The sequence below is a fragment of the Haemorhous mexicanus genome, chromosome 30 (assembly GCF_027477595.1).
Source record: "Haemorhous mexicanus isolate bHaeMex1 chromosome 30, bHaeMex1.pri, whole genome shotgun sequence".
Classification (NCBI taxonomy): domain Eukaryota; kingdom Metazoa; phylum Chordata; class Aves; order Passeriformes; family Fringillidae; genus Haemorhous; species Haemorhous mexicanus.
The window spans coordinates 4,843,010-4,870,602 of NC_082370.1; the positions used below are offsets into that span (position 1 = coordinate 4,843,010).

At 68.1% G+C, this 27,593-nt stretch overlaps 6 protein-coding genes across 7 annotated transcripts; 2 read left to right on the forward strand and 4 right to left on the reverse strand.

Moving 5' to 3' along the window:
- Window positions 1-72: 72 nt before the first annotated feature.
- Window positions 73-6,268, reverse strand: USP39 (ubiquitin specific peptidase 39). Of its 2 annotated transcripts, XM_059870470.1 has the most exons (12): window positions 5,934-6,268; window positions 5,767-5,836; window positions 5,584-5,678; window positions 5,079-5,215; window positions 4,846-4,998; window positions 3,806-4,031; window positions 3,543-3,620; window positions 3,402-3,469; window positions 1,151-1,482; window positions 577-712; window positions 411-497; window positions 73-321 (listed from the first exon to the last, which is right to left on the reverse strand). In XM_059870470.1, exons 1-12 carry the CDS (start codon window positions 6,265-6,267, stop codon window positions 274-276), a joined length of 1,764 nt encoding a protein of 587 aa, XP_059726453.1. In that variant the 5' UTR covers window position 6,268; the 3' UTR covers window positions 73-273. The 2 variants fall into 2 exon arrangements, with proteins under 2 accessions (XP_059726453.1, XP_059726454.1); XM_059870471.1 differs by lacking the exon at window positions 3,543-3,620.
- Window positions 6,269-6,371: 103 nt separating this feature from the next.
- Window positions 6,372-8,521, forward strand: C30H2orf68 (chromosome 30 C2orf68 homolog). The gene is made up of 4 exons (XM_059870530.1): window positions 6,372-6,578; window positions 6,676-6,794; window positions 7,396-7,535; window positions 8,318-8,521. The coding sequence occupies exons 1-4, from the start codon at window positions 6,466-6,468 to the stop codon at window positions 8,438-8,440; spliced, it is 495 nt and encodes a 164-aa protein (XP_059726513.1). The 5' UTR covers window positions 6,372-6,465; the 3' UTR covers window positions 8,441-8,521.
- A 470-nt stretch (window positions 8,522-8,991) lies between these two features.
- On the reverse strand, window positions 8,992-12,060 carry LOC132339833 (protein bassoon-like). Its single transcript, XM_059870351.1, has 3 exons — window positions 11,785-12,060; window positions 11,294-11,425; window positions 8,992-10,215 (listed from the first exon to the last, which is right to left on the reverse strand). The coding sequence occupies exons 1-3, from the start codon at window positions 12,058-12,060 to the stop codon at window positions 9,991-9,993; spliced, it is 633 nt and encodes a 210-aa protein (XP_059726334.1). The 3' UTR covers window positions 8,992-9,990.
- Window positions 12,061-12,927: 867 nt separating this feature from the next.
- Window positions 12,928-14,463, reverse strand: VAMP8 (vesicle associated membrane protein 8). The gene is made up of 3 exons (XM_059870532.1): window positions 14,374-14,463; window positions 13,657-13,836; window positions 12,928-13,133 (listed from the first exon to the last, which is right to left on the reverse strand). Exons 1-3 carry the CDS (start codon window positions 14,374-14,376, stop codon window positions 12,990-12,992), a joined length of 327 nt encoding a protein of 108 aa, XP_059726515.1. The 5' UTR covers window positions 14,377-14,463; the 3' UTR covers window positions 12,928-12,989.
- GGCX (gamma-glutamyl carboxylase) lies at window positions 14,375-21,890 on the forward strand. Its single transcript, XM_059870352.1, has 15 exons — window positions 14,375-14,381; window positions 14,857-15,069; window positions 15,630-15,788; window positions 16,491-16,656; window positions 17,155-17,233; window positions 17,307-17,413; window positions 17,817-17,980; window positions 18,240-18,499; window positions 18,739-18,870; window positions 19,538-19,689; window positions 19,960-20,129; window positions 20,390-20,520; window positions 20,918-21,065; window positions 21,442-21,631; window positions 21,699-21,890. The coding sequence occupies exons 1-15, from the start codon at window positions 14,375-14,377 to the stop codon at window positions 21,853-21,855; spliced, it is 2,235 nt and encodes a 744-aa protein (XP_059726335.1). The 3' UTR covers window positions 21,856-21,890.
- A 405-nt stretch (window positions 21,891-22,295) lies between these two features.
- On the reverse strand, window positions 22,296-27,271 carry MAT2A (methionine adenosyltransferase 2A). The gene is made up of 9 exons (XM_059870499.1): window positions 27,136-27,271; window positions 25,642-25,719; window positions 25,442-25,564; window positions 25,251-25,363; window positions 25,029-25,172; window positions 24,734-24,952; window positions 24,265-24,447; window positions 24,043-24,176; window positions 22,296-23,689 (listed from the first exon to the last, which is right to left on the reverse strand). The coding sequence occupies exons 1-9, from the start codon at window positions 27,224-27,226 to the stop codon at window positions 23,587-23,589; spliced, it is 1,188 nt and encodes a 395-aa protein (XP_059726482.1). The 5' UTR covers window positions 27,227-27,271; the 3' UTR covers window positions 22,296-23,586.
- Between the last annotated feature and the right edge of the window lie 322 nt (window positions 27,272-27,593).

The following is a 27,593-nucleotide window of genomic DNA, read 5'->3' on the forward strand; positions in this document are numbered from 1 at the left end:
GTGCTGGGGGTGCCACGGGAAGCAGCAGAAACCAAACCCCCCCCCAAACCCAAAGAAGAGAAGAGGTGAAAATGAGCTACAAAAATAGTGGGTGGCATTTACTGGGATGCACACATCTCCAGGGGGACTGGGGGTGTCCCAGGTGGCACTGGGTGTCCCTGCGAGTCTCTGGGTGGCCATGGGGGAGCTGGGGTGCTCCTAAGGGGGTCTCAGGGTACCCCTGAGGGGGGCTGGGGGTGTCCCCACGGGGGTTTCTGGGCGTCCCCAAGGCTCTCAGGCGCCTTGCTGGTTCGTCTCGTCCTCCTCGCGTCGCTTCCATATCTGCAGGAGAGGAGGAGAGGGTTGGGGGAGTCAGGGGACATTGAGGGGGTCTCAGGGGACGTTCTGGGGGCACCCCCTGCCCCCCTCACCTGGATGTAGGCCTCGGACAGGGTGATCATCTGGGGCAGGATGTCGGTCACCTGCAGGTCCTGCAGCTCGTACCACTTCCCTGTGCCCTGCCAGGACCCGGGAGGGGACGGGGTGACTCCGGGGGTCCCCGTGGCCCCCCGAGCCCCCCGGGGAGGGGCCACTCACGTGGTGCAGGACGTGGATGCGGTAGGAGCCCTCCGAGGGCTTCCCGTCGTGCACGATGTTGGCGATCAGGTCGTAGGTGGTGTGGGAGTGCGCGGCCTGCACCTCCTCCGACAGGTACTCCCGCAGGTCCACGTTCCTGGGCACCCCACGGCACCCTCAGACACCTCCCGGGGCCTCCCGACCCTCCTGCACTGCTGCAGTCCCCCCAGACACCCACCACTCCCCCTCAGGTATTTATGTCCCCCTCCCAGAGGTTACAAACTCCCTGACACCCCCAGAAACGCCCCCCGGGTGCCTTCAAACCCCTTTCTGATGCCTAAAAGCCACTCAAAGCCCACCTGGATACCTACAAAGCCCTCCCAGACGCCCACATACCACCCCAGATACCTTCAGATCCCTGGACCCTTCCACTCCCCTGGCCCAGGTGCTTCCAAAGCTCCTCTGGATGTTTCCAGCACCTCACAGACGTTTACAACCCCCTCGAACTGCTTTCCACCCACCCCCAATCTCCTCTTAGACACATTTAACCCTCCCCAGAAGCTCCCAGCCCCCGAGCCCCCTCCCCAGGGCTCACGTGATGGGGAAGTTGACGATGGTGGGGTTCTTCTCCACGAAGAAGTTGTTCTTGGTGAAGCGCTTGATGCAGAAGATGAGGTAGGGCGGCAGGCGCGTCAGCTGGAAGCGCTTCAGGAAGTTCTCCTTGTAGGTCTTGTACTCCTTCTCGGTGCTGCCGTTGAACTTGGCCAGGATGCTGAACAGGGGCACCTGGGGGATGATGAGCTGCTCCTTCTCGTCCTTGTAGAGCGGCGCCGTGGGCAGGTCCAGGGTCAGGTACAGGAAGGTGGACTCCACCATGCGCTCCTGGTACTCGCTGTTCTGCAGCAGCTGCGCCTTCTCCTCGGCGGGCTGGGGGCACCCCAGCCACCCCCCCGTCTCTCATTTATCACCATCACACTCCTCGTTTGTCCCAAAGCCCCTGTCAGAACTCCACCACTCCCAAACCAGCCCCCACCAGCCCCCACACCCCTTTTTCTGACCCTGCCATTCCCACTGCACCCCAACTCCCCCAGTTCCCCAACTGCCCCCCCAGATCCCACTGGACACTGGCACCCCACACTGCACCCCAACACCCAGCCCTGCCCACCATGCCCTGGCACCCCCCTGCACCCCAACACCCAGCCCTGCCCACCATGCCCTGGCACCCCCCACTGCACCCCAATCCATTCCTGCCCACCATGCCCTGGCACCCCCCCTGCACCCCAACACCCATTCCTGCCCACCATGCCCTGGCACCCCAACACCCATTCCTGCCCACCATGCCCTGGCACTCCCCAATGCACCCCAACACCCAGCCCTGCCCACCATGCCCTGGCACCCCAACACCCAGCCCTGCCCACCATGCCCTGACACCCCAACACCCAGCCCTGCCCACCATGCCCTGACACCCTAACACCCATTCCTGCCCACCATGCCCTGGCACTCCCCAATGCACCCCAACACCCAGCCCTGCCCACCATGCCCTGACACCCCAACACCCAGCCCTGCCCACCATGCCCTGGCACCCCCCTGCACCACAACACCCAGCCCTGCCCACCATGCCCTGGCACCCCCCTGCACCCCAACACCCAGCCCTGCCCACCATGCCCTGGCACCCCAACACCCATTCCTGCCCACCATGCCCTGGCACCCCAACACCCATTCCTGCCCACCATGCCCTGGCACCCCCCTGCACCCCAACACCCATTCCTGCCCACCATGCCCTGGCACCCCACTGCACCCCAACACCCATTCCTGCCCACCATGCCCTGGCACCCCAACACCCAGCCCTGCCCACCATGCCCTGGCACCCCCCTGCACCCCAACACCCAGCCCTGCCCACCATGCCCTGACACCCCAACACCCATTCCTGCCCACCATGCCCTGGCACCCCCCCGCACCCCAACACCCAGCCCTGCCCACCATGCCCTGACACCCCAATCCATTCCTGCCCACCATGCCCTGGCACCCCCCACTGCACCCCAACACCCAGCCCTGCCCACCATGCCCTGGCACCCCCCCGCACCCCAACACCCAGCCCTGCCCACCATGCCCTGACACCCCACTGCACCCCAACACCCATTCCTGCCCACCATGCCCTGGCACCCCCCACTGCACCCCAACACCCATTCCTGCCCACCATGCCCTGGCACCCCCCACTGCACCCCAACACCCAGCCCTGCCCACCATGCCCTGCCCACCATGCCCTGACACCCCAACACCCAGCCCTGCCCACCATGCCCTGGCACCCCCCTGCACCCCAACACCCATTCCTGCCCACCATGCCCTGACACCCCCCACTGCACCCCAACACCCAGCCCTGCCCACCATGCCCTGAGACCCCCCTGCACCCCAACACCCAGCCCTGCCCACCATGCCCTGAGACCCCCCTGCACCCCAACACCCAGCCCTGCCCACCATGCCCTGGCACCCCACTGCACCCCAACACCCATTCCTGCCCACCATGCCCTGGCACTCCCCACTGCACCCCAACACCCAGCCCTGCCCACCATGCCCTGGCACCCCAACCCATTCCTGCCCACCATGCCCTGGCACCCCCCTGCACCCCAACACCCAGCCCTGCCCACCATGCTCTGACACCCCAACACCCATTCCTGCCCACCATGCCCTGCCCACCATGCCCTGGCACCCCAACACCCATTCCTGCCCACCATGCCCTGCCCACCATGCCCTGGCACCCCAACACCCATTCCTGCCCACCATGCCCTGCCCACCATGCCCTGGCACCCCCCTGCACCCCAGCACGTCCCAGTTCCCCCCAGTCCCACCAGGTCAGGGTGTGGCAGCTTCTTGGTGAAGATGCGCATGGAGCCCTGGAACACGTCGGTGACGATGGCTGGGGGGACAAGGGGGGCTCAGAAGGGGCACAGCAGCCCCCGAGGGCCCCCCCAGAACCTCCCTGCACTCACTCTTCTTCTTCCTCTTGGTGCCGCCCAGCGCCGCGTGCAGCGCGTTCAGGAACCAGGACAGGAACTCCACCCCATCCCCTGCGACAGCAGAGCTGGAGCTGAGCCTGGACTGCCCTGCCCCTGAATCCAGAGCCCCCAGGCCCAGCTCTTCCTCTCAAACTGTCCCCCAGACCCAGCCCTGCACCCCCGAACCCAAAGCCCCCAGGCCCAGCTCTTCCCCTCAAACCCAGCACTGCCCCCAGCCCTGCTCCCCAGAAGCCCACCCTGCTTGGTGATCTGGAAGTTCTTCTTGCTGCAGAGCACCACGGCCTGCAGCATCTCGTGGGGGGACACGTGTGCCTTGAAGTTCCGGGGGTTCCAGAGCTTCCTCATGAGCTCCCCGAAGCGCTGCACCAGCAGGAACATGATGTCCCCGGGCGGGCGCTGGATGTGCCGGTAGTTCTCCTCCTCCAGGAAGTAATTCCTCAGGGGAGGCACGTTGGACAGGGCCTGGGGACACAGCAGGGGGGTTCAGCCCCGGGACCCCCCTGGGGGGGATCTGGGGGGGCTTTGGGGCAGACCCTGCACTGCCAAGGGTGCAAAATCCCAGAACAGCCTGAGCTGGAAAGGATCCAGAGATGGGGATGATCCCTGCGGCCCCACAGAAGGGTTTGGGGCAGACCCTGCACTGCCAAGGGTGCAAAATCCCAGAATAGTCAAGAGCAGGAAAGGATCCAGAGGTGGGGATGATCCCTGTGGCCCCACAGAGGGGTTTGGGGCAGACCCTGCACTGCCAGGGGTGAGGAATCCCAGAATAGTCAAGAGCAGGAAAGGATCCAGAGGTGGGGATGATCCCTGTGGCCCCACAGAGGGGTTTGGGGCAGACCCTGCACTGCCAGGGGTGGGGGATCTCAAACAGCCTGATCTGGAAAGGATCCAGAGGTGGGGATGACCCCCATGGCCCCAGAGAGGGGCTTGGGCAGGGTTATGGGGGGGCTTTCACCCTAAAAGGCCAGCTGCACCCCCCTGGTGTAATGCCTGTAGAAGAGAGGGTGGGATTCACCCCCCAGAGTGGGATTTTAAGAGGATTTCAGAGAAGATTCAGCCCAAAATGAAGGCAGCATCCCCCATGTGCACAGGCTGTGGGAAAAGAGGTGGGACTCATCCCTGAGACCCCCAGAGCAGGATTTTGGGAGGGTTTCAGCCCACAATGAAGCCTCAACACCCTCAGCCCATGAGAGGAAAGGTGTGACTGCTCCCTGTGAGACCCTCAGTGATGTTTTGGGGGGTTCACCCCAAAAGGAAGCCTTGACCCTGGAGTCACCTGGAGCACAGCGTTGGCGTAGTCGTTGGCCTTGATGTTGTTGAGCCCCACGATGCCAGGCAGGTACGTGGTGCCATCGTAGGCCCGGGACAGCTTGGCCTGCTTGTCCAGGTGGGCGATGTGCTGGGCTGTGAAGGTGGGCTTCAGCACGTACTGTGGGGGAGAGAGCCCTCAGAGATGGGGACCCCACCCCGACCCCCTCAGCTCCGGGGCAGCCCCCCGGTGCCCCTCACCGTGATGTCCTCGAGGGAGGAGTCGATGATCTCGTAGTTGTCGGGCAGGCAGTAGAACTTGAGCGTGTGCAGGTTGAGGAACACGTGGTGGCTCAGCTGCACGCTGTGGATGTAGGCGTGCGACTTCAGCCCGCGGCCTGCGGGGACACGGGCACCGGGGATGGCACCGGGCACCGGGGATGGCACCGGGCACAGCACCGGGCACGGCACCGGGCCAGAGGCAGGGGCACAGAAAGGATCCCCCGGGCACAGAACGGGGGGCTGTGCCTGCTGCAGGCTCCCCGAGCTTCCCCAGCCGCCCCCCTGCCCCTGGGTGTCCCCATGGTGTCCCTCTCCAGGTGTCTCCTTTGTACCCCCCGACAGCAGCCTGTCCCTGGCTGCTCCCTGTCCCCGGGCTGTTCCACATCACTGCTGGCTGGTCCCATCCTGTCCCCCATCAGTCCTGGCCGTGCCCTGGCTGTCCCTGCTGTCCCCGTGCCCCGGCAGCCCCAGAGGGGGGTCTCACCCTGGAAGTACTTCCCGCAGACGAGGCAGGCGTAGACATTGATGTGGGACAGGGAGATGGAGCAGAGCTTCTCAAAGTCGAAGTCCAGAACACTCCTGGGGGGGAGAGCGGTGTCACGGGGCTGGGGGGCAGCAGGGGGGACCCCCGGGGCCTGGGGCACCCCAAAGCACCCCTGTCACCCACTTGTTGATGGTGTCCAGGTAGGGGCAGTGCCGGCTGCGCTGGTCCTCGGGGTCGAAGCGCCCATAACGCACTGGGGAGGGTGGCAGGGTGTGAAAAAGGGGGCACAGGACCCCACAGCCCCGTGTCCCCTCAGCCCCCCGGTCCCATCCGTTCCTCCCGGTCCCCACCGGCGGGCTCGGGCTCAGGGTCGGAGTCTCCATCCGGCTCCCGCTCCCTCTTCACCCGCACGGGCGCGGCGGGGCCGGCAGTACCGGAGCCCCCCCAGACGCTGCTGCCGGTGCCGGTACCCGGTTCCCGCTTGACGCGCGCGAGATCCACCGGCAGCGCCTCCGCCGCCTCCCGCCGCGCGCGCTCCCGCTCCGCGTCCCGCCGGCCTCGTGGGCGCTCTCCATCGCCGTCGCGGCGGCTGCGGGAGGAGGCGCGGGCGGGGGCGGCGGCGGAGGCCCCGCGGGGCTCCCGGGGCTCCCGGGGGTCGCGGTCCCGCCGCCCGCGGCTCGACATGGCGGCGGCGCGGGAGCTATGCGCATGCGCGGCGCGGGGTCAAACGGTCTGCGTTGCCCCGCGCAGGCGCGGCCGCCGCTCCGGGAAGAGGTGCTAGTGCGCCTGCGCGCTGCGGCGCCCCCTGGCGGCGGCGCGCCGGGCCCGCGGGGCTCTTAAAGGCGCCGCGCCCCGGTACCGACCCCCGCCGCCGGTACCGGGATGGAGGCGGCGGCGGCTACAGCGGCGGCCCCAGGCTGGCGCTGCCGGCCGGGGGGACGGCTGGACATGAGCCACGGCTTCGTGCGGCACATTCGCCGCAACCAGCTCGCCAGGTACCGGCACCGGCCCGCTCCCCCCTCCCCGGGCCCCCCGTCCCCGGTGCCCCGGGTCCCCCTCACCCGCTAACCCCGCTGTCCCGCCGGTGCGCAGGGACGCGTACGACCGCGCGGTGCGGCAGGCGCGGGGCCGAGCGCGGACGCGGCTGACACCGGGCCCGGCGCGGCCCCGGCGGCCCGACCAGCAGGTGTACCGGCCGCACCGGGGCGGCGGTGAGCGGGGACCGGGGGGACCGGGGGGGACCGGGGGGGACCAGCAGGTGTACCGGCCGCACCGGGGCGGCGGTGAGCGGGGACCGGGGCACCGGGGGGACCAGCAGGTGTACCGGCCGCACCGGGGCGGCGGTGAGCGGGGACCGGGGGGACCGGGGGGACCGGGGGGGACCAGCAGGTGTACCGGCCGCACCGGGGCGGCGGTGAGCGGGGACCGGGGGGACCGGGGGGGACCGGGGGGACCAGCAGGTGTACCGGCCGCACCGGGGCGGCGGTGAGCGGGGACCGGGGGGACCGGGGGGGACCGGGGGGACCAGCAGGTGTACCGGCCGCACCGGGGCGGCGGTGAGCGGGGACCGGGGGAACCGGGGGGGACCGGGGGGGACCAGCAGGTGTACCGGCCGCACCGGGGCGGCGGTGAGCGGGGACCGGGGGGACCGGGGGCGGCTGCGGAACGGGGCCGGGAGTGCGGGGGCTCCTGAGGGGCCGGGGCTGGGGGAGCCCGGGGGAGGGGGCGGCAGCCCGGGGGACACCGGGGGTGGCGGACCGAGGGCGGGGATGCGGCCCCCGGTGGCCCCGCTGAGCAGGCCCGGTGCCGCAGGCGGGCCCGGGGGCGATGCCAGCGCGGGATCGCCCCCCGAGAGCCGCGGGGCCCCCCCGGAACCGGCCCGCGGGCCGCGGCTCTTCTGCCTCGAGTACGAGGGGGACGACGGGCGGGTGACGGCCGTGATCGTGCACCAGGTGCGGGAGCGGGCTCCGCCGCTGCCGGGAGGGGGGTGCCCGGGGCGGGGGGGGCCACAGGCCTCGGCTGCCGTGGGGTGCTGCTGGTGGGGGTCCCAGGGGACAGGGGGGTCCTGGGGGGTCCTGGGGGGTCCATGGGACATGGGGGTGCCCTGGGGGGGTCAGTGGGACCGTGGGGGTGTCCCGGGGACAGTGGGGATGCCCTGGGGGGTCTGTGGGACATGGGGGTGCCCTGGGGGGTCCATGGGGCAGTGGGGGTGCCCTGGGGGGTCCATGGGACATGGGGGTGCCCTGGGGGGGTCAGTGGGACATGGGGGTGCCCTGGGGGGGTCAGTGGGACATGGGGGTGCCCTGGGGAGTCCATGGGGCAGTGGGGGTGACATGGGGGGGGGTCCATGGGACAGTGGGAGTGCCCTGGGGGTCCATGGGGTAGTGGGGGTGCCCTGGGGGGGGTCCATGGGGCAGTGGGGGTGACATGGGTGGGTTTGTTGCTCAGTGGGGGTGCCATGGGGGTCCATGGGGCAGTGGGGGTGACATGGGGGGGGTCCATGGGACAGTGGGGGTGCCATGGGGGTCCATGGGGCAGTGGGGGTGCCCTGGGGGGTCCATGGGACATGGGGGTGCCCTGGGGGTCCATGGGGTAGTGGGGGTGACATGGGTGGGTTTGTTGCTCAGTGGGGGTGCCCTGCGGGGTCTCTGGGGCCACCCCGGGGCTCCCCGGGGCGCGGAGCCGCGGCTGGCTCCTTTACCTGGTGACACGGGTGACACGGTGCCACTGGCAGGGGGACAGCGCCGAGGAGGTGACCCGGCGGGTGTGTGCCCGCAGCCCCCTGGAGCCCCCCCTGCGCAGGGCCCTGTGCCAGCGCGTGCAGGACGAGCTCAGCAAGCGCCGGGGCACCGGGTGACCCTGGTGTCACAGCCCCGGACGCTGCCACCCCCCGGGACCGCTGCCGTCCCCCCCGGAGTCAATAAAGGTGCTGCGAGGCTCTGGTGTCCTTCACTGCTCAGGGAAACTGAGGCACGGGGTGGGGGGAAGTGACACAGCTCCTGGCTCCCCAGGTGTCACATTGCCACCTGTCCCCTCCAGCAGCCCAGGTGGGGTGGCCCCGTGCAGTGACACTGGCTGCCAGGTCCCTCCCAGGTGCCACCATGTCCCTCCCTGGAGCGCCCACCCCCTCCTCAGGTGCCATTGTGTCCCCAGGGTCCCCTCTGCGTCCCCTCCTGCCCCCCGCCCAGGTTGGTGGCACCTGAGGCCAAGGCCAGGTGTGCCCAGGGTGTCCCCAGGGCAGGTCCCATGAGCTGTGGGGCGTCCCCAGGGTGGCTTGTGGGGTTTATTTGTTATTTCAGGGCTTTTTGTTGTTGTGGGGTCACCCTGGAGCTCACCCCACTGCTCTGTTCTTGTGGGGTCTTCCCAAAGAGCTCTGGGTGTTTATCTGTTGTAGGGTCATCCCAAAACTGATCCTGGAGTTTATTTATTGCAGGGTCATCCCAAAACTGATCCTGGTGTTTATTTATTGCAGGGTCAGCCCAAAACTGATCCTGGTGTTTATTGCAGGGTCATCCCCAAACAGATCCTGGAGTTTATTTATTGTAGGGTCTCTCCAAAACAGATCCTGGTGTTTATTTATTGCAGGGTCATCCCAAAACAGATCCTGGAGTTTATTTATTGTAGTGTCATCCCAAAACTGATCCTGGAGTTTATTTATTGTAGTGTCATCCCAAAACTGATCCTGGTGTTTATTGCAGGGTCATCCCCAAACAGATCCTGGAGTTTATTTATTGCAGGGTCTCTCCAAAACAGATCCTGGAGTTTATTTATTGCAGGGTCATCCCAAAACTGATCCTGGAGTTTATTTATTGCAGGGTCATCCCCAAACAGATCCTGGAGTTTATTTATTGCAGAGTCATCCTAAAACAGATCCTGGTGTTTATTTATTGCAGGGTCATCCCCAAAGCAGATCCTGGAGTTTATTTATTGCAGGGTCTCTCCAAAACAGATCCTGGTGTTTGTTGTAGGGTCATCCCCAAACAGATCCTGGAGTTTATTTGTTGCAGGGTCTCCCCAAAGTCCATCCTGCTGGTTTGTTACTGTGGGGTGTCTCCATGTCAGATTCTGGATTCTTAGCTCTTGCAGGGTCATCCCAAACCAGACCCTGTTTGCTGTGGGGTCCCCCAAAGTCCACCCTGCTGGTTTGGGATTGCTGGTCTCCCCAGAGAGCTCCTGCTGCTTGCTGTGGTGTTTCCCTCGAGTGGGGCTGGCTGGGTTTTTGCTGTAGGGTCTCTTCAGAGCAGATTTCGCAGTTTATTGGCTGTGGGATTTCCTGGAGGATGTCCCACTGGTTTGTCAGTGTGGTTGCAGGGTGACAATACTGGCCATTGTCATTGCAGGTGTCCCCAAAAGCCCTGGTGTTCATTTGCCATTTCTCTGTTCCTCGTGGTCCCGGGGGCTCTGTCCTCACGGGGTCCCCGCAGTGCTGGGCGGGTGCTTGGTCCCCCCCTGCGGGGTGGGGACAGTGCTGGTGACAGTCCCGGGGGACGACCGTGCCAGGGCCAGCGCCAGTGCCAGCCCCAGGATGAAGAGGAGGAGGAGGCCGAGGCCGAGGGCCACCAGGTGCCACCGCTGGTATCGCCTGCGCTGGCGCCGCGTCACCGAGCGCGTGGTGCGGGTGAAGGCCTCGCTCTGGGGGACAGATGGGGACAGGGGACAGTGCCACGGGCTGCACGGGGGCTGGGGGGACAGGGGACAGTGCCACGGGCTGCATGGGGGCTGGGGGGACAGCAGGGGACAGGGGACAGTGCCACGGGCTGCACGGGGACAGATGGGGACAGGGGACAGTGCCACGGGCTGCACGGGGGCTGGGGGGACAGGGGACAGTGCCACGGGCTGCACAGGGGCTGGGGGGACAGACGGGGACAGGGGACAGTGCCACGGGCTGCACGGGGACAGATGGGGACAGGGGACAGTGCCACGGGCTGCACGGGGGCCAGGGGACAGACAGGGACAGGGGACAGTGCCACGGGCTGCACGGGGACAGACGGGGACAGGGGACAGTGCCACGGGCTGCACGGAGGCTGGGGGGACAGGGGACAGTGCCACGGGCTGCACGGGGACAGACGGGGACAGGGGACAGTGCCACGGGCTGCACGGCGGCTGGGGGGACAGGGGACAGTGCCACGGGCTGCACGGGGACAGACGGGGACAGGGGACAGTGCCACGGGCTGCACGGCGGCTGGGGGGACAGACGGGGACAGGGGACAGTGCCACGGGCTGCACGGGGGCTGGGGGGACAGATGGGGACAGACAGACACCCCCAGCCCTTCTGCAACCTCAGAGCCTCTCCTCCTCAGGCTGGATGTCTCCACAGTGTCCCCAGCCCTGGGTGTCCCCACAGTGTCCCCAGCCCTGGGTGTCCCCCAGCCCTGGGTGTCCCCACAGTGTCCCCAGTCCCTGGGTGTCCCCCAGCCCTGGGTGTCCCCACAGTGTCCCCCAGCACTCTAGGTCACCCCAGGGCTCTATGTCCCAATAATTTGTCCCTCCTGGGGCTCTCTATGTCCCCCACAGGCTCGGTGTCCCTGGACTGTCACCCCAGGCTGTCTGTTCTTTACAGCTCCGCAGTGTCCCCTGGGCTCTGTGTCCCCAGGTTTGCATGTCCCCATAAAGCCCTGCTCCCCCTCCCTGCGGTCCCTGTGTCCCCAGTGTCCCACCGTGTGTCCCCGCAGTGCTACCCCCCGTGTCCCGGGCTGTCCCCGTGTCCCACCGCCTGTCGCAGGTCCTGGGCCCGGCTCTGCAGCTGCTCCAGGTGTCCCTCCCGCTCCAGCGCCTTCGCCACGTTCTGTCGCATCAGCTCCGCCACCTCCTCGGCCTCGCGCTGGCACCGCTCCAGCCCCGCCTGGGGACACGGGGGACAATGTGGGGACACCGTGGGGACACGGGGGGAGCACCGGGGATGTGGGCGCTGCGGCCAAGGGGACGCGGGGACACGGGGACAGGCAGGGACACCGAGGGCATGGGCACCGTGAGGAACGGGGACTGGGGAACGTGGGGACACCAAACCACGGGGACGGGGCCTGCGGGGACCAGGGACACCGGGGACCACCCTGGGGACAAAGCCTGACCGTGGGGACACGGGCAGCGCAGGGACAATGGCACCGCGAGGGGGGCACGCACGGAGCTCGGGAACAGGAAACCGTGGGGACGCGGGCATGGGGCCACCGGAGGATGGGGACCGGCGGGGACACGGGCACGCACGGGGACACCGGGACCGCGGGGCACGGCGGGGAACACGCAGGGCCGGGACACGCAGGGACACGCGGGGACACTCAGGGACACGGGAAGTCCCGCGCGGGCCACCTCCCACCGCCCCGGGGACCGCGTCCCTCCCTTGGGCAGGGAGAGCCCGGGGGGCGGCCCGGCACCGGCACCGGGACAGGCACCGGCACCGGGGGATCCCGAGCCCGGCGGCTCCCGTGGCTCCGAGCAAAAGCGAAAGCGAAAGCGGTGCCAGCGGCGGCCGGGACTCACCATGGTCCCGGTACCGCTGGCCGGGGTCGGGCTCGGTGCCGGTACCGGTGCGCCCGTTCCTGTACCCGTCCCGCCTCGGGCCCCAGCGGCCGCCCCCGCCGGGAGGGACCGGGACCGCCCCCCCCGCCACCCTCGAGTGGCCACAGTCCGGACACCCCGGCCGCGCCCCCGGACGGGGCTCCCCGGGACCCCCACTCCCCCTCCCCGTGTCCCCACGTCCCCCCGACCCCCGGACACGTGTCCTCGGCGCTGGCCTGTCCCCAGGGAAGGGCCCCACAGCCCCACTCGTGTCGGTGTCCCCAGGTCCCCGCAGATATGGGGCCACACCAGGACCCCGTGTCCGAGTCCCTGGGGACCCCCCATGTCCATGTCCCCGCCCCTCCCCGTCTCCCCCCACCTCCCCAGCCTCTGAGGGTGGCAGTGCCACCACAGTGTCCTTTGTCCCTCGGTGCCTGGCACGGCCCCCGCCGCCCTGGCACGGCCCCCACGCATCCCCTCATGCCAGTGTCCCCACACGTGTTCCCCTCGTGACCCCACGTGAGCGTTCCCACATCCCTGGGGCCTGTCCCCGCCGTGTCCCCACGCCCATCTCACCACCTGTGTCCCCCACCACGTCCCCATGTGTCCCCCCCTGTCCCCACACCCATCTCACCATCTGTGTCCCCCCCCATGTCCCCCTGTGTCCCCCCATGTCCCCACACCCATCTCACCACCTGTGTCCCCCCCCATGTCCCCATGTGTCCCCCGTGTCCCCATGTGTCCCACCACGTCCCCCTGTGTCCCCCCATGTCCCCATACCCATCTCACCCCCGTGTCCCCCCCGTGTCCCCCCTGTGTCCCCCACCCCACACACACACACACAAGTCCCTCTGGCTCTCCCCCCATCTGTATTTGGGCCCTGGGGTGGCCGTGTCCCCGTGGGGACAGTGGCTCTAGGTGGGGATGGTGCCGGTGGCCAGGAGGATGATGAGGATGAGGATGATGACGCCCACGAGGCCGAGGATGATGAGCAGCTTCACGTTCTTCCACCAGTAGCGCCGGGCCATCTTCTGCGACGTGGTGCGGAAGTGCTCCGACTGCAGGGACAGTGCTCAGGGACATGGGGACAGCCCTGACACCCTGGGGACAACACTGCCACCCCAGGGACAGCCCTGACACCCCGGGGGCCCTGACACCCTGGGGACAGCCCTGACATCCCAGGGACAGCCCTGACATCCCAGGGACAGCCCTCACACCCTGGGGACAGCCCTGCCACCCCAGGGGCAGCCCTGACACCCTGGGGACAGCCCTGACACCCCAGGGACAGCCCTGACACCCTGGGGACAGCCCTGACACCCCGGGGGCAGCCCTGACACCCTGGGGACAGCCCTGACACCCTGAGGACAGCCCTGCCACCCTGGGGACAGCCCTCACACCCTGGGGACAGCCCTCACACCCCGGGGACAGCCCTGACACCCCGGGGACAGCCCTGCCACCCTGGGGACAATCCTGCCCACCCTGGGGACAACCTGCCCACCCTGATAGCCCTGTGGCCACCCTGGTGACCCCGTGCCCAATGCAGGTACCCGTGTCCCCCTCACGCCCCCCGTGTCCCCTCACCGTGGCCTCCAGGTCCTGGCTCTTGCTGTGCAGCTGCTCCAGGTTCTCCCCCCGGGCCAGGATCCTCTCCAGGTTCTGGCTCATGATGCTGGTGACCCCCTGCACCTCCTGCTGCAGCGCCCGCACGCGCCCCGAGCCCCCCGCGCCGTCTGCCACGGGGGACGCCCCCGGGACCCCCTCCTGTGGCACGGGGCAGGGCTCAGGGGGCACCCCCGAGACCCCGCGTGTACCCTGGACCCCCCTCGGCACCCCATAAACACCCCACGGCTCCGCACAGACACCCCCTGTATGCCCAGGGCACCCAGCACCCTTCAAACACCCCAGCCCACCAAAGGAGCTGCCAAGCCCCCCACGGGCACCCCAAAGGAACCCACCAAGCCCACCACGGCCATCCCGTGGGCGCCCCACATACGCCCCCCGAGCGCTCCCCACAGACACCCTACAGGTACCCCAAAGGTGCCCCCACGGCACCCACCAGGCACCCCAGAAACCCCAAAGAGACCCCCGAGCACCCCAGCGGCGCGCCCACCCCTTACGGACACCCCCTTGCACCCCACGGACACCCGGGACCACCCCCGGCTGCTCCGCCACGCACATCCCGGAGCCCCCACACATCCCGGTACCCCCCGCACCCCACCCGGTGCCCCACCCGTGCCCCCCGTACCCCCCTCCGGTGCCCCCCGCGCCCCCCGGTGCCCCCCGGTGCCCCGGCCCCACCATGGTCCGTCCAGCCCCGCTCGGCTCCGCTCCCGCGGCGGCCCCGGACCCGCCCCGCCCGCCCGGGGCTTCCGGGAGCGGCGGCAGCGCCGGGGGGGCGGGCCCGGGGCGGGCCGGGGGCGCGGCGGGGTCAGGGCGGGGTCAGGGCGGGGCGGGGGTCCCGGGGGCCCGGGGGGTTTGGGGCAGGCCCGGGGGTCCCGGTTCGGGTCCCGGTTCGGGTCCCGGTACGGAGGTCCCGGGGGTCCCGGGGGTGGGGCTTAACGGGGGAGAATGGGCGGGGGTTAACGGGGTGTGGTCACATTGCCCCGCCCTCCTGGCCGCTGATTGGCTGCCGCGGCCGTCACGTGCGGCGGGCGGTGGCGGAGCGGGGCCGCGGCGATGGCGGCGGCGGCGGCGGGTGCGGAGCGGGGCGGGGGGCGCGGGACCCCCGGGGACCCCCGGGAGCCCCGGGAGCCCCGAGCCCTGACCTGTGACCCCCGGCAGGCCCGGCGCGGCGGCGGCGGCCGGAGCGGGGGGAGGCGGCGGAGCCCCCCCCGAGCCCCAGCGCGCCCCCCAAGTCCCCCGGTACCGGGCCCGGGCTGGCGCGGCGGCTGCTGGGCTTCGAGCTGCGGGACCTGACGCGATGGCACCGCTTCGTGCGGCTGCTGCACCGGCCGCAGGACCCCGCCGCGCTCGGCGCTTTCCGCGCAGCCTTCGGTCAGCGGGGACGGGGCCCCGGGGGGTGTTCCGGGGGAACCGGGGCTGGGACGGACCGGGAAGGACCGGGAGGGACCGGGAGGGCCAGAGGTGCTTCGGGGGCACAGGGAGACCGGGGGCTGGGGGGACCGAGGGACTCTGAGGGGCACCGGGACAGGGAGACCGCGCACGGGGGGACACCGGGGGAACACCGGGGGAACACCGGGGGGACGGAGCGAGGAGGGGCTCGGGGAGACCGGGGGCTGGGAGGGCTCGGGAGGGATGGGGGAGCTCCGGAGGGCTCCGCGGTGACTCGGGGGGCTCAGGGAGGCTGGGACTGCGGCGGCTCCGGGGATTCGGGGGCACCGGGATCTTGGGGGGGTCTCGGGGGCACGGGGAGAGGGGCCGGGATCCGGGGGTCCCCATCCCCGGGGGCCCGCGGTGTCCGGCCGTGACACGTCAGCACCGGAGCAAAGGTCCGGCGCTGGCCCGGGCGGGCGGAGCGGTCAGTGCCCGGCCGGGCCGCGGGCGCTGACCGAGTGCCCGCTGACCGCTGTCCCCCGCGCCCCCCGTGCCCCCAGGGCTGCTGATGGCCCTGGACGTGCCGCAGGAGCGCGGGCTGGGCCACCTGGACCAGCGGTACCTGGACGGGCTGGAGGTGTGCCGCTTCCCCCTGCTGCCCTTCCTGGCGCCGCTGCCCCTGGACTGGATGTACCTGCTCTACAGCGTCATGTTCCTGGGTACGGGGCACGGGGGCACGGGGGGCACGGGGGCACGGGGGCAGGGATGGGGATGGCACTGGGACAGGGATGGGGATGGCACTGGGGCAGGGATGGGGATGGCACTGGGACAGGAAAGGGGATGGCACTGGGACAGGGATGGGGATGGCACTGGGACAGGGATGGGGGTGGCACTGGGGCAGGGATGGGGATGGCACTGGGACAGGAAAGGGGATGGCACTGGGACAGGGATGGGGATGGCACTGGGACAGGGATGGGGGTGGCACTGGGGCAGGGATGGGGATGGCACCGGGACAGGGATGGGGATGGCACCGGGACAAGGATGGGGATGGCACCGGGACAAGGATGGGGATGGCACCGGGACAGGGATGGGGGTGGCACTGGGACAGGGATGGGGATGGCACTGGGACAGGGATGGGGATGGCACTGGGACAGGGATGGGGATGGCACTGGGACAGGAAAGGGGATGGCACTGGGACAGGGATGGGGATGGCACTGGGACAGGGATGGGGGTGGCACTGGGGCAGGGATGGAATAGGGGTGACATGGGGTCAGGAATGGGGGTGGCACTGCGGCAGGAACTGCAGCAGGGGCTGGCACTGGGGTCAGGAATGGGCACTGGGACTGGCAGGGGAGCAGAGGGAGGCTGGGGACGGGCAGCAGGAGGGGACAGGGGACACACGGGGGGCGCTGTGCCCGCAGGAGCGCTGGGCATCATGCTGGGCTGCTGCTACCGGCTGAGCTGCGTGGCGTTCCTGTGCCCCTACTGGTACCTGCTGCTGCTGGACAAAACCTCCTGGAACAACCACTCCTACCTCTACGGGCTGCTGGGCTTCCAGCTGGCACTGCTGGGCGCCGACCGCTACGGGTGGGCACCGGGGGGCTGCGGGGACCCCCGGGCACGGGGAGCCTCTGGGGACACGGGGGGACACGGGCTGTGGGGCTCTGCCAGGCAGCAGGAGCAGCAGGGTGGTGACAGGGGGCTGGGGTTCCCGTGGGGTGGCAGAGGTTGTGGGGTCCCTTGTGGCACCGGGGTCCCAGTGGGGCGGCCCAGACCCCAAGGTCCCCATGGCACTGGGTCCTCAGGACCCCCGTGGCAGTGGAGTGGCACAAGCCCTGGCATCCCCTGTGGCTCTGGTGTCTCTAGGCGGTGGCGCAGTTCCCGGGGACCCCTGTGGCCTGGGGTGGCACATGCCATGGTGTCCCCACGGTGCTGTGTCCCCAGGGGACCTCCCTGTGCCGCTCTGTACCCACCTGTGGGACAGGTCCTGCTGCCAGGCCTGGCTCTCTGTCCCCAGTGTGTCCCCAGGGCTGTGGCAGTGGTGACACACTGGGGACAGTGGCAGTGTCCCCCCGTGTCCCCCAGCTCTGTGGACGGGCTCTTCCGGCCCCAGAAGCGGAACGCCCACGTGCCTCTGTGGAACTACACTCTGCTGCGTGCCCAGGTGGGTGTCCCTGCCCCGGGACCCCCCGGGACCCCCCGGGACCCCCCGGGACCCCCTGACCCTGCCCCCCCAGGTGTTCATCGTGTACTTCATCGCGGGGCTGAAGAAGCTGGACGCCGACTGGGTCGGGGGCTTCTCCATGGGGACCCTCGCCCGGCACTGGCTCTTTGCACCCTTCAGGTCAGGGCAGGGCAGGGGGCACGGGGGTGGGTGAGGGGTGAGGATGAGGAGGGTGAAGGGCGTCGATGAGGGTGCAGCGGAATTGAGGGGTCCAAGGTGAGGATGGGGAGGGGGCACAGTGAGGAGGGTGAGGATGAAGGTGGGGCTGGGATGGGATGGGATTGGGATGGGAAGGGTTATGGGGTTGGAGGATGAGGTTAAGGAGGTTTGATGATGATGATGGGGAAGGGAGGGGTCTGCTGGGCTGGGTTAGCCTGGGGATGGGATGAGGAGGGGTCCAGGGGATGGGTTTGGGTTGAGGAGGAAGGTGAGGGCGGTGATGGGGTTGAGGAGGAGGAGGGGCAGGGCGAGGCTGAGGGCGGCGCTGGGGCGGGGCCGATGCCGAGGAAGGCTCCGTGGCCAGGCTGGTGCTGTCGGAGGAGCTGACCAGCCGGCTGGTGGTGCACGGCGGGGGGCTGGTGCTCGACCTCTCCGCCGGCTTCCTGCTCTTCTTCGACGCCACGCGGCCCCTGGCCCTCATCTTCGTCACCTACTTCCACTGCATGAACTCCCAGCTCTTCAGCATCGGTGAGGGGGGGCAAGGCACCCCCAGACCCCTCCAGTGTGCCCAGGGCACCCCAGAGCATCTCCAACCTGGACATGGCACCCCTGGGCACCTCCAACCACGCTGATCTCCCCCCTCCACAGCCCCCAACCCCCCCAGTCCTGAACAGGGGTGCCCGACACCCCAAAACACCCTGGCCCTGTGCAGGGACCCCCCCAGTCCCAGACAGGGGCACCCACCCGCCCCGGGTGTGGTGGGGGTCCCTAAGAGTCCTCCCCCCAGGCATGTTCTCCTACACCATGCTGGCCACCAACGGGCTCTTCTGCCGGCCCGAGTGGCCCCGGGGGCTCGTGGCCCGCTGCCCCCCCCGGCTGCAGGCCTGGCTGCCCAGCACAAAGCCCCCCCAGCCCAGCCCCGACTGCCTCTACGGGGGCCGGAGGGGCCGGGGGGGCCTTCGGCCTCGCCAGCACTTGGCCGCAGCCTTCACCATCCTCTACGTGCTGGAGCAGCTCTTCCTGCCCTACTCCCACTTCATCACCCAGGTGGGCACGGGGAGGGACTGGGGACATGCTCTGGGGACACCTGAGGAGGGTGAGGAGGAGTTTGGGAGGCACAGGAGGGGACTGGGGGATGTGGAGGGCATTTGGGGGGCAGTTTGGGGGATGGGGGGGCATTTGGGGCAGTAAAAGGGGAATGGGGGTAGGTTTGGGGTGCCTGTCGCCTCCTTGTCCCCTGGGGTGGGCACAGCCCTGTGCTCTGTGACCCTCCCACGTCTCCCCAGGGCTACAACAACTGGACCAACGGGCTCTACGGCTACTCGTGGGACATGATGGTGCACTCCCGCTTCCACCAGCACGTCAAGATCACCTACAGGGACGGGCTCACCGGGGAGGTGGGCTACCTCAAACCAGGGGTGAGTGCCCCCAGAGCACCCAAACGTGGGGGCTTCCCCCGTGGGCCTCAGTTTCCCTGCCCCTCACTGCCTCAATTTCCCCGCGGTGCTGCCCAGTCCCTCAGTGTCCCCGTGCCCCAACTGTCCCCATCCCTCAGTGTCCCCGTGCCCTCAGTGTCCCCGTGCCTCGCTGTCCCCATCCCTCACTGTCCCCATCCCTCAGTGTCCCCGTGCCCTCAGTGTCCCTGTGCCCCAGTGTCCCCGTGCCCCGCTGTCCCCATCCCTCACTGTCCCCGTGCCCCAGTGTCCCTGTCCCTCAGTGTCCCCGTGCCCCGCTGTCCCCGTGCCCCGCTGTCCCCGTCCCTGAGTGTCCCCATGCCCCACTGTCCCCATCCCTCAGTGTCCCTGTCCCTCAGTGTCCCTGTGCCCCACTGTCCCCATCCCTCAGTGTCCCTGTGCCCCACTGTCCCCATCCCTCAGTGTCCCCGTGCCCCGCTGTCCCCGTCCCTGAGTGTCCCCATGCCGCAGTGTCCCTGTCCCTGAGTGTCCCCGTCCCTCAGTGTCCCCGTCCCTGAGTGTCCCAGTGCCCCGCTGTCCCCGTCCCTGAATGTCCCCGTGCCCCGCTGTCCCCGTCCCTGAGTGTCCCCGTGCCCCGCTGTCCCCGTCCCTGAGTGTCCCCGTGCCGCAGGCGTTCACGCAGAGCCGGCGCTGGCGGGACCACGCCGACATGCTGAAGCAGTACTCGGCCTGCCTGAGCCGGCTGCTGCCGCGCTACAACGTCAGCCAGCCCCAGATCTACTTCGACGTCTGGGTGTCCATCAACGAGCGCTTCCAGCAGAGGTGGCACACTCGGGGGACAGGGGACACGGGGGACAGGGCTGTGGGGGACCCGCCGGTGGGTCTGGGCTGCTGCTGCTCCTTTCAGCTGACATTGGGGAGGGGGAGGACACAGGGCTTGGGGGAACACAGGGACATGTGGGGGTGTCCCCGCAGCTGGACCCCACGTGCTGTTTACGGTCCCCAGTGCTGTGAGCAGTCACTGCAGCAGTGGTTTGGGGGCACACGAGGGATCTGGGGGCACTGCGGGGTCATGAGCCCTTGTCCCCTCAGGCTTGTGGACCCCCGTGTGGACCTGGTGCGTGCCCCCTGGTCCCCGTGGACCCCCACGCCGTGGCTGCTGCCGCTGCTCGTGGATCTGTCGCCGTGGCGCCAGCGGCTGCAGGAGCTGGAGGCGCAGCTGGACGGACACACGGACACCGTGTTCATCGCAGACTTCCCGGGTACAGCCCGGGGGTCCTGGGGGGCACAGGGGTCACGGGGCATGGAGGGGTCAGTGGGGACACAGGGGTTCAGGGGCTGGGTACAGGGCGTGGGGGAATCCTGAGGTTGAGGGGGGCTTTGGGGTACAGGGGGGTCCCTGCAGTCACAGTGGGAGGGTGGAGCAGAGGACACGGGGGGTACCTGAGGGCTTGGAGGGATGTGGGGGCACAGGGGGGTCCCAGGGGTCTGGGGTGGGGGTACAGAGCCAGCTGTGTTCCAGGCCTGCACCTGGAGAACTTCGTGAGCGAGGACCTGGGGAACACGAGCCTGCGGGTGCTGCGGGGGCAGGTGCTGGTGGAGCTGGTGGAGCAGCAGCAGAACCACTCTCTGCAGGAGGGTCAGGGGATGCAGGTGAGGCTGGGGGAGCAGCAGAACCACTCTCTGCAGGAGGGTCAGGGGATGCAGGTGAGGCTGGGGGGAACAGCAGAACCACTCTCTGCAGGAGGGTCAGGGGATGCAGGTGAGGCTGGAGGAGCAGCAGAACCACTCTCTGCAGGAGGGTCAGGGGATGCAGGTGAGGCTGGGGGGGAACAGCAGAACCACTCTCTGCAGGAGGGTCAGGGCATGCAGGTGAGGCTGGGGGGGAACAGCAGAACCACTCTCTGCAGGAGGGTCAGGGCATGCAGGTGAGGCTGGGGGGGGAGCAGCAGAACCACTCTCTGCAGGAGGGTCAGGGCATGCAGGTGAGGCTGGGGGGGACCCCGGGGGGTTTGGGGGTGCCCGGGGTGCCGATGCCCTGCTCCCCCAGCTGCCGGCGGGGCAGTACCACAAGGTGCACACGGTGTCCCCCGAGCCCTCGTGCTACATGTACCTGTACGTGAACACCACGGCGCTGGAGCTGGAGCAGAACCTGACGCGGCTGCAGGAGCTGCGGGAGCGCGTGCGCAACGGCACCGGTGAGACCGGGGGACCCCCAGACACCCCTGGCACCTCAAAATCCTTGAGGCCTTGCTTCCTGGGACCCCAAAATCCCCATCACCTCACGCCCTGGGTAGCACCGGGGCACCCCAAAAGCTCCATCAGCTCTGAGGGGACCATGGAAGACCCCAGACAGTGTCACTGGGGTGGGGGGACAGCAGGGGCCCCAAATTGCAGCCACCTCATTCTCTGGCGTGCAATAGCATGGGAGGATGACAGGGACAGCCAGGCTAGGGTGGGGAGATCACGGCACCATCCCCAGTTCCCATCAGCAGACCGGGGGGATCACGGGGACCCCCAGAATCCCTGGGGGGATCACAGGCACCCCACAACCCCGCTGCCTCTGCCCCCCAGAAGAGGCCCCGCTGCCCCCCGAGCTGCGGCCCCTGCTGGGGGAGCCCCTGCCCGCGGGGGCCCCTCTGGACCCGCTGGTGTCGCTGTTCCTGCGGCGGGAGCAGCGCCAGCAGCGCAAGGAGCGCCAAGCCAGCCTGGCCCAGCGCCTGCGCCGCTTCCTCCGCAGGAAGTTCTTCCTCTTCCGCCGCAGGTCAGTCCCACGCCCCCGTCCCCTCGTGTCCCCCTGTCCCCCCTGGTGCCCACGGCTGTCCCCACAGTGCCCTGATGACGCTGATCGCCCTGCGGAACCTGGCGCTGGGCCGCCCGGCCCCGGAGCGCCTGGCACAGGAGGTGGCCTTCGCCAGCTGGCGCGGGGAGGAGGAGGAGGCTCGGCCCGAGACCGACGGGGGGGCCCCAAGGGGCCCCGAGCTCTGAACACCCCAAATAAATGCAGTTTTGTAAGCCAGAAATCCTCCTGTGCCTCAGTTTCCCCCAGTGCCCTAGATTCTCCCCACAACCATCCTCCCTTGCCCTGCGCCCCTTTCCCTCCATCCCTCAGCTCCCAGCCACATTCCCATCCTGGTTCCTCCATCCCCTCTCCCCCATACCCCAGTTCCCCCAAATCTGTTTCCCCATTCCTCATTATTTCCCCCAGAGCCATTGCCCCAGTGCTCACTGCTGCCTTGCACTCCACTTCCCCCACTCATACCTGTTCCCCACACCTTTTCTCCCTGTTCCCCACACCTTTTCTCCCTGTCTCCTCCCCCTATCCCACTTTCCCTCGCACCCTAATTTCTCCTCCCTCTCCAGTGCCTCAGTTCCCAAAATCCCTGAGCTGCCCCCTGCCCCTGTGTCCCCCACACACTCGAGGTGGCTCCGTCTAACCCATCGCTTTTATTGAGATTCTTTTTTTTTTTTTTTTGAATTCATTTTTGGATTCAGTGGATCAAAACATTCGGACGAAACCTCCCGAAAATAGTAAAACCAAGAAGAAAAAAAAAAATATATATCCTCAAGGGCAGGAGAAAGCCCCCCCTGCCCCCCCCCAAGGCACTCTGGGGGCCGGAGCCCGGGCGGGCAGTAAACAAGCCGGCTTCTCTGTACCACACCGGCCACCAGCGCCACGCCCGGGCACCCCCGGCGCTCCAACAAACCCAATCCCGCCCCGTTTCACCCCAAATCGCTGGGGGGCTGGGGGGAGGGCGGGGGGAGGGGAAGGGGGGGCTTTCAGGGATCAGGAGCTGCCGGCTGAGCGCGGGGACTTCTCTGTACTCACGCCCCCGCCTCGGCGCACAATAAATACACCAAACCTTCAAGTATCAAGCGCCAAATGCCCCCCCTTTCCCCCAAAATCCGGACAAAGTTGGGGGGTGGAGGGGTTGTGCAGTTGGGGAGTTGCTTCAGCTTTTGGATTAAAACCACAAAAAAAAAAAAAAAAAAAAAAGAATGTAAAATGTTTTCCTCTGGTACCGAACCCTCAGGGGGGGTTTGGGGGTCGGTTTTAGCGTGTCCCCCCTGAAATGTGCATTTTTGGAACAAAAAGAGGTTAAAAATGAGGGTTAAGAACCAAACCCAGCACCAGCGAGGTCCCAGGGGGGTGGGGAGGTGGAATGGGAAGTGTCTTCCCCACCAGCGGGACTGGGGGAGCCAAAATGAGTATCCTCCCAGTGGAATGGGGACTGGGGGGACACACGGGGAGCCAGAACGGGGGGTTTGTGTGTCCCCCCCTGCAGCAGGATGGGGGGACAGCAGGAGCCAAAATGGGGGGTCCCCCTGATGTAGTGGAATTTGGAGAACAAGGGAGTGATAAAACGGGGTATCCCCCCACAGAAGGACTGCTGGGACCCAGAAGGGAGTGGCCCTTGCCACAGAGGGACTGTGGGGGCCTGGGGAGGGTGAGAGAGGGCACTTGGGCCTCCTTCCCCATCTCACAGCTCGGAGTGAAGAGAGATTTGTTAAAAACCATCCAGAGGGAACTGGGGGGGCACGAGGGGGGGCTCCAGGAGAGGCACGTGGTCCCCACACAACCAAAACGATGGTGAGAGACAATGGGGGGGCCGGGGAGCCTGGGGGGGCCGGGAGCTCTTTCCCCCAGAGCCCACGGGCTTCTCTGTAACCTACGCCCGCGGGAGTGGGGGGAAAAGCCCTAACAATGCTCTTTTCTCCTCAGTATTTTAGCTTTTTGGGCACTTCCCAAGGGAAACTGTCCCTACCAAAGTGGCCATAGGCTGCGGTCCTCTGATAGAGGGGCTTCTTCAGATCCAGATCCCTGGAATACACAATTCCCGACTCAGTGAGGCGGCCCCGGGCTCCTGCCTTCGCCCCTTCCTTCCCTGCCTGGCCGGGGGTTCCGCAGCGGCGCCTCCGCCCCCTCCCCGCCCCGCGGGGCGGTTGGAGCTTCCCCGGCCGCACCCCCGGAGCACCGGGCAGCTCCCGCGGGAGCCGGGGAAGCTCCAAGCGCTCGGCTCCGGCGGATACTTACCCTGTCCGCGCCCCGAGCGCGCCTTCTCCGTCCGGCCGAGCGGCTCCGCGCCGGGTCCAGGCGCCAGGCGGTCCCCGGGCTGCTCCGGGAGGGACCCCCGCCCGCCCCCGCCCCCCGGCACAGCCACCCGCGCCCGTTACCTGACGATGACCCCGGGGCGCAGGTCGAAGTTCTTCTTGACGATCTCCAGCAGCTCGCGCTCGCTCTTCTGCGAGGTGCCGTAGTGGAAGATGGAGATGGACAGGGGGTGCGAGACCCCGATGGCGTACGACACCTGCGGGGGGGACAGGGCTGCCGTGAGGCCGGACCCCAAGAGCCCGAGAGGGGGCCCGGCGCCCGCCCGGACCCAGAGCTGCACCCACCTGGACCAGCACCCTGCGGCACAGCCCGGCCCTCACCAGGGACTTGGCCACCCAGCGCGCGGCGTAGGCGGCCGAGCGATCCACCTTGGTGTAGTCCTTGCCCGAGAAGGCGCCGCCGCCGTGCGCGCCCCAGCCCCCGTACGTGTCCACGATGATCTTGCGGCCGGTGAGCCCCGCGTCACCCTGGTGGGGACAGCAGCGTCACGACCCTGTCCACGCTGTCACCAGTGCCATCGCTACCAAACTGGGACCACTGCCATGTTACCACTGCCACCATAACCACGCCACCTCTGTGCCATTCTCACCACCACTGTGCCACCGTAAGTGTCAGCATCACCACATCAGCACTGTCGCCACATTTGTCACCAGCCCTCAACACTGCACCATCACCGTGCTGCCACCACCACCATGCCATCACGCTGTCACCACCACAGTGTCACTGCTGCCCCCACAGTGCCCCGGGCTGCACCTGGGGCCCGCCGATGACGAAGCGGCCGCTGGGCTGCAGGTGGTAGATGGTGTCATCATCCAGGTACTTGGGGGGCACGACGGCCTTGATGACCTTCTCCTTGAGAGCATCACGCATCTCGTCCAGGCACACGTCCTCGTCATGCTGCACCGAGATCACGATGGTGTGCACTCGGATGGGGATCACGGCCCCGCGGTCCTGCATGTACTGCACTGTCACCTGCGGGGGACACCCGTCAGAGGCCAGGTGGGGACACGGGGCTCCCGAGGGCTCTGTGGGGCCACCAGTTCCTCACCTGCGTCTTGGAGTCGGGGCGCAGCCAGGGCAGGGCTCCGCTGCGGCGCAGCTCGGCCAGCTTGGCGTTGAGCTTGTGTGCCAGGACGATGGTGAGGGGCATGCACTCCTCTGTCTCGTCCGTGGCGTAGCCAAACATCAGCCCCTGTGGCATAGGGACAAGGGGGTCACACCTCGCCCAGCCCTGGTCACGCCACAGCGAGCCCACGGCCCCGGGGCTCACCTGGTCGCCAGCACCAATGTCCTCCTCGCTGCGGTCCAGGTGCACGCCCTGGGCGATGTCCGGGGACTGCTGCTCCAGGGCCACCAGCACATTGCACGTCTTGTAGTCAAAACCTGGGGGGACAAAGGTGGCTCTGGTGAGCCCGGTGCCAGCCTGTGGTGTCACTAAGGCTGTGGCAGCCCGGGACACACCTTTGGAAGAGTCGTCGTAGCCGATGTGCCGGATGGTGTCCCGGACCACCTTCTGGTAGTCCACGTTGGCCCGAGAGGTGATCTCCCCCGCCAGCAGGATCATCCCGGTTTTGGCCACCGTCTCTGTGGGGACAAGGGTGACGTCAGCACAGCGTCACCGCCACGTCACCCACCAGCTGTCCCCTGGTGCCCTTACTCACCACAGGCCACCTTGGCATCAGGGTCCTGCTTGAGGTGGGCATCCAGGACAGCATCACTGATCTGGTCACAGATTTTATCTGGGGACACGGAGAGCAGGAGACGTCACGGTGGCGTGGCACAGCCCAAGAGAGCACAGCCCTTCCTTCCGGAGCCTCCAGCACAGGGATCGGAGCCCCATAACCCAGGAGCCCCCTAGGGTACACCCAGCCATCGCCTTGTCCCCAGTCTGGAATTCCAAGCATGTCCCAGTTAAGCTCCAGCTCCAACTAAGGCTGAGCCCTGTGGCACCACTGAGGGGATAAGACCCGTGTGCCAGCTTCCCAAATCTGCAGCACACCAGGTCCCAGCAGCTCTGCCTCCAGCCAAAGCTGCTCCTGCCATACCCCACCAGACACCAGCTCCCTCCTGCTCCCGGGGTGTTTTGTGTGGGTGGAGGGTGTCCCAAGGGCCACCCACGTTCCCAGGACTGCGGGTGTCCTTGGCAGCGACCTTCCGGGCAGGATCTGGACGAGGACAAGGCAGCGCCCAGCTGGGTGAACGGAGGAGAATCCCCCGGATGCTTTTTGGTGGGAAAGAGGGAGGAATCGGATCTCCCAGCCTCCTCCCTCAGGCAGCGTGGGGAGAGCCCCAGAGCAGGCACAGGTTGTGCCATCGGGCTGGGGGTGCTCAAGCCAGACGGAGCAGTGCTGTGGGGCCCGAGTGGGATCCGGAGCGGATGGGAACTCGGGAGCTGCTGAGCATGCTCTGGGTGCCAGACTGGCTGGAGCTGAGATGGTTGGTTCAGGGGTACTGGGTGTGCCCAGGCAGCGGGCACTGGGCGTTGGCAGCCGCCTCCGCAGATTAACGGTCATGTGCCCCAAAACGGAGAGGAGAAAGACCGGGAGAGACTGGCACCGGTTGGTACCGAGCTTGAGGGGCTCCAACCACCGCCCCGCTGCGGCGGGAGGGCCCATCCGGTGAGACCCACGGGGCTTCATCACCGGCCAAGGCACGTCGGCGGGACCCTCGGGGGGCGCGGGGTGGGCTGAGGGCGACACTCCGGCCCTCCGGGGTGGGGGGGGCGGTGTGTGTGTGTGTCGGGGTCACCGGGCCTGTCATACCGCCGGCATCCACGCGGGGACGGAGCCCACGGCGAGGGTCCCGTGGGGTGCGGGGGCACCGGGAGCTGCTTAGTCACGGCTGAGTCACGGCGGCACCGGTTCTCCCCCCCCGCTCCCGCCCCACCGTCACCCCCGTGTCCCGCCCCACGCGGGCCGCACGTGCGCGCCGGGCCCGCAATGCGGCGAGCGCGCGCCCGCCTCACACTGCGCGCGCGCCCGACCGCGTCACCGCCCGCCCCTTCCCCCCTCCCCACCCTCATTCCCCTCCATCCTTATCCTCATTTCCTTCACCTTCATCTTCATCCCCACCATCCTCCTCCTCTTCCTCTCCCCCTCCCGCCCCCGGCCGCGCCTGCGCGATCGCCGCCCCGCCCAGCCCCGCTCGGCCCGCACCTGGGTGCCCCTCGCCCACGGATTCGGAGGTGAAGAGGAAGGTGCCCTCCTCGATGAACACCTCGTGGAAACCGTTCAGTTGCCCGTTCATGGCGGCGCGATGGGCGGCGACAGGCGGAAGAGGAGAGCGGGAAAGGACTGGAGCAGCAAAATCCAAGCGTTGCGGCGATAGACTGAACGCGGCCCCTGTCGCGCCGCCTCTAGTTATAGACTCCTCGCCCCGCCCCGCTGCTGCTCTAGCCAATGGCGAACGTCATACGAGCCAGGGGGCGGGAGGCCAGAACCACTGCAGTCGAGCAGGGGGAGAGTGTTACGTAACGCGGAGTTTGAGCTCAATCTCCGGGGCAGCCCGTAGCACCTCACTGCCTGCTGGGCACTTACCGGAGTTAAACCGCCGGTCAGTCCGTCTCCTCTGCCCCACACGGCGCAATGTTGCGGTCGGATACCGATGCCCCCGC

Bases quoted from the DNA above. Each gene is read 5' to 3' on its own strand.
- VAMP8 (XM_059870532.1), bottom strand. The intron at 13,134-13,656 runs GTGAGGGGACAC...CTGTCCCTGCAG, and splicing joins GCCAGGACCTGGAGGCCACG to TCGGAGCACTTCCGCACCAC.
- C30H2orf68 (XM_059870530.1), top strand. From the start codon at position 6,466: ATGGAGGCGGCGGCGGCTACAGCGGCGGCCCCAGGCTGGCGCTGCCGG. The intron at 6,579-6,675 runs GTACCGGCACCG...GCCGGTGCGCAG, and splicing joins CGCCGCAACCAGCTCGCCAG to GGACGCGTACGACCGCGCGG. The intron at 7,536-8,317 runs GTGCGGGAGCGG...TGCCACTGGCAG, and splicing joins CGGCCGTGATCGTGCACCAG to GGGGACAGCGCCGAGGAGGT.
- USP39 (XM_059870470.1), bottom strand. From the start codon at position 6,267: ATGTCGAGCCGCGGGCGGCGGGACCGCGACCCCCGGGAGCCCCGGGAG. The intron at 4,999-5,078 runs GTGAGGGGCACC...TCTCCCCCACAG, and splicing joins CCTCCCTCGAGGACATCACG to TACGTGCTGAAGCCCACCTT. The intron at 3,470-3,542 runs GTGAGTGCAGGG...TTGTCCCCCCAG, and splicing joins CACCAAGAGGAAGAAGAAGA to CCATCGTCACCGACGTGTTC.
- LOC132339833 (XM_059870351.1), bottom strand. From the start codon at position 12,060: ATGGTGAGTCCCGGCCGCCGCTGGCACCGCTTTCGCTTTCGCTTTTGC. The intron at 11,426-11,784 runs GTGCGTGCCCGT...CCGTGTCCCCAG, and splicing joins CCCGCGGTCCCGGTGTCCCC to GCGGGGCTGGAGCGGTGCCA. The intron at 10,216-11,293 runs GTGGGACACGGG...TCTGTCCCCCAG, and splicing joins CCCAGGACCTGCGACAGGCG to AGCGAGGCCTTCACCCGCAC.
- GGCX (XM_059870352.1), top strand. The intron at 17,981-18,239 runs GTGAGGGGGGGC...TCCTCCCCCCAG, and splicing joins CTCCCAGCTCTTCAGCATCG to GCATGTTCTCCTACACCATG. The intron at 20,130-20,389 runs GTACAGCCCGGG...GCTGTGTTCCAG, and splicing joins GTTCATCGCAGACTTCCCGG to GCCTGCACCTGGAGAACTTC.
- MAT2A (XM_059870499.1), bottom strand. From the start codon at position 27,226: ATGAACGGGCAACTGAACGGTTTCCACGAGGTGTTCATCGAGGAGGGC. The intron at 25,364-25,441 runs GTGTGTCCCGGG...TTGTCCCCCCAG, and splicing joins CTACGACGACTCTTCCAAAG to GTTTTGACTACAAGACGTGC. The intron at 23,690-24,042 runs GTAACGGGCGCG...TGTGTATTCCAG, and splicing joins CGCCCCGGGGTCATCGTCAG to GGATCTGGATCTGAAGAAGC.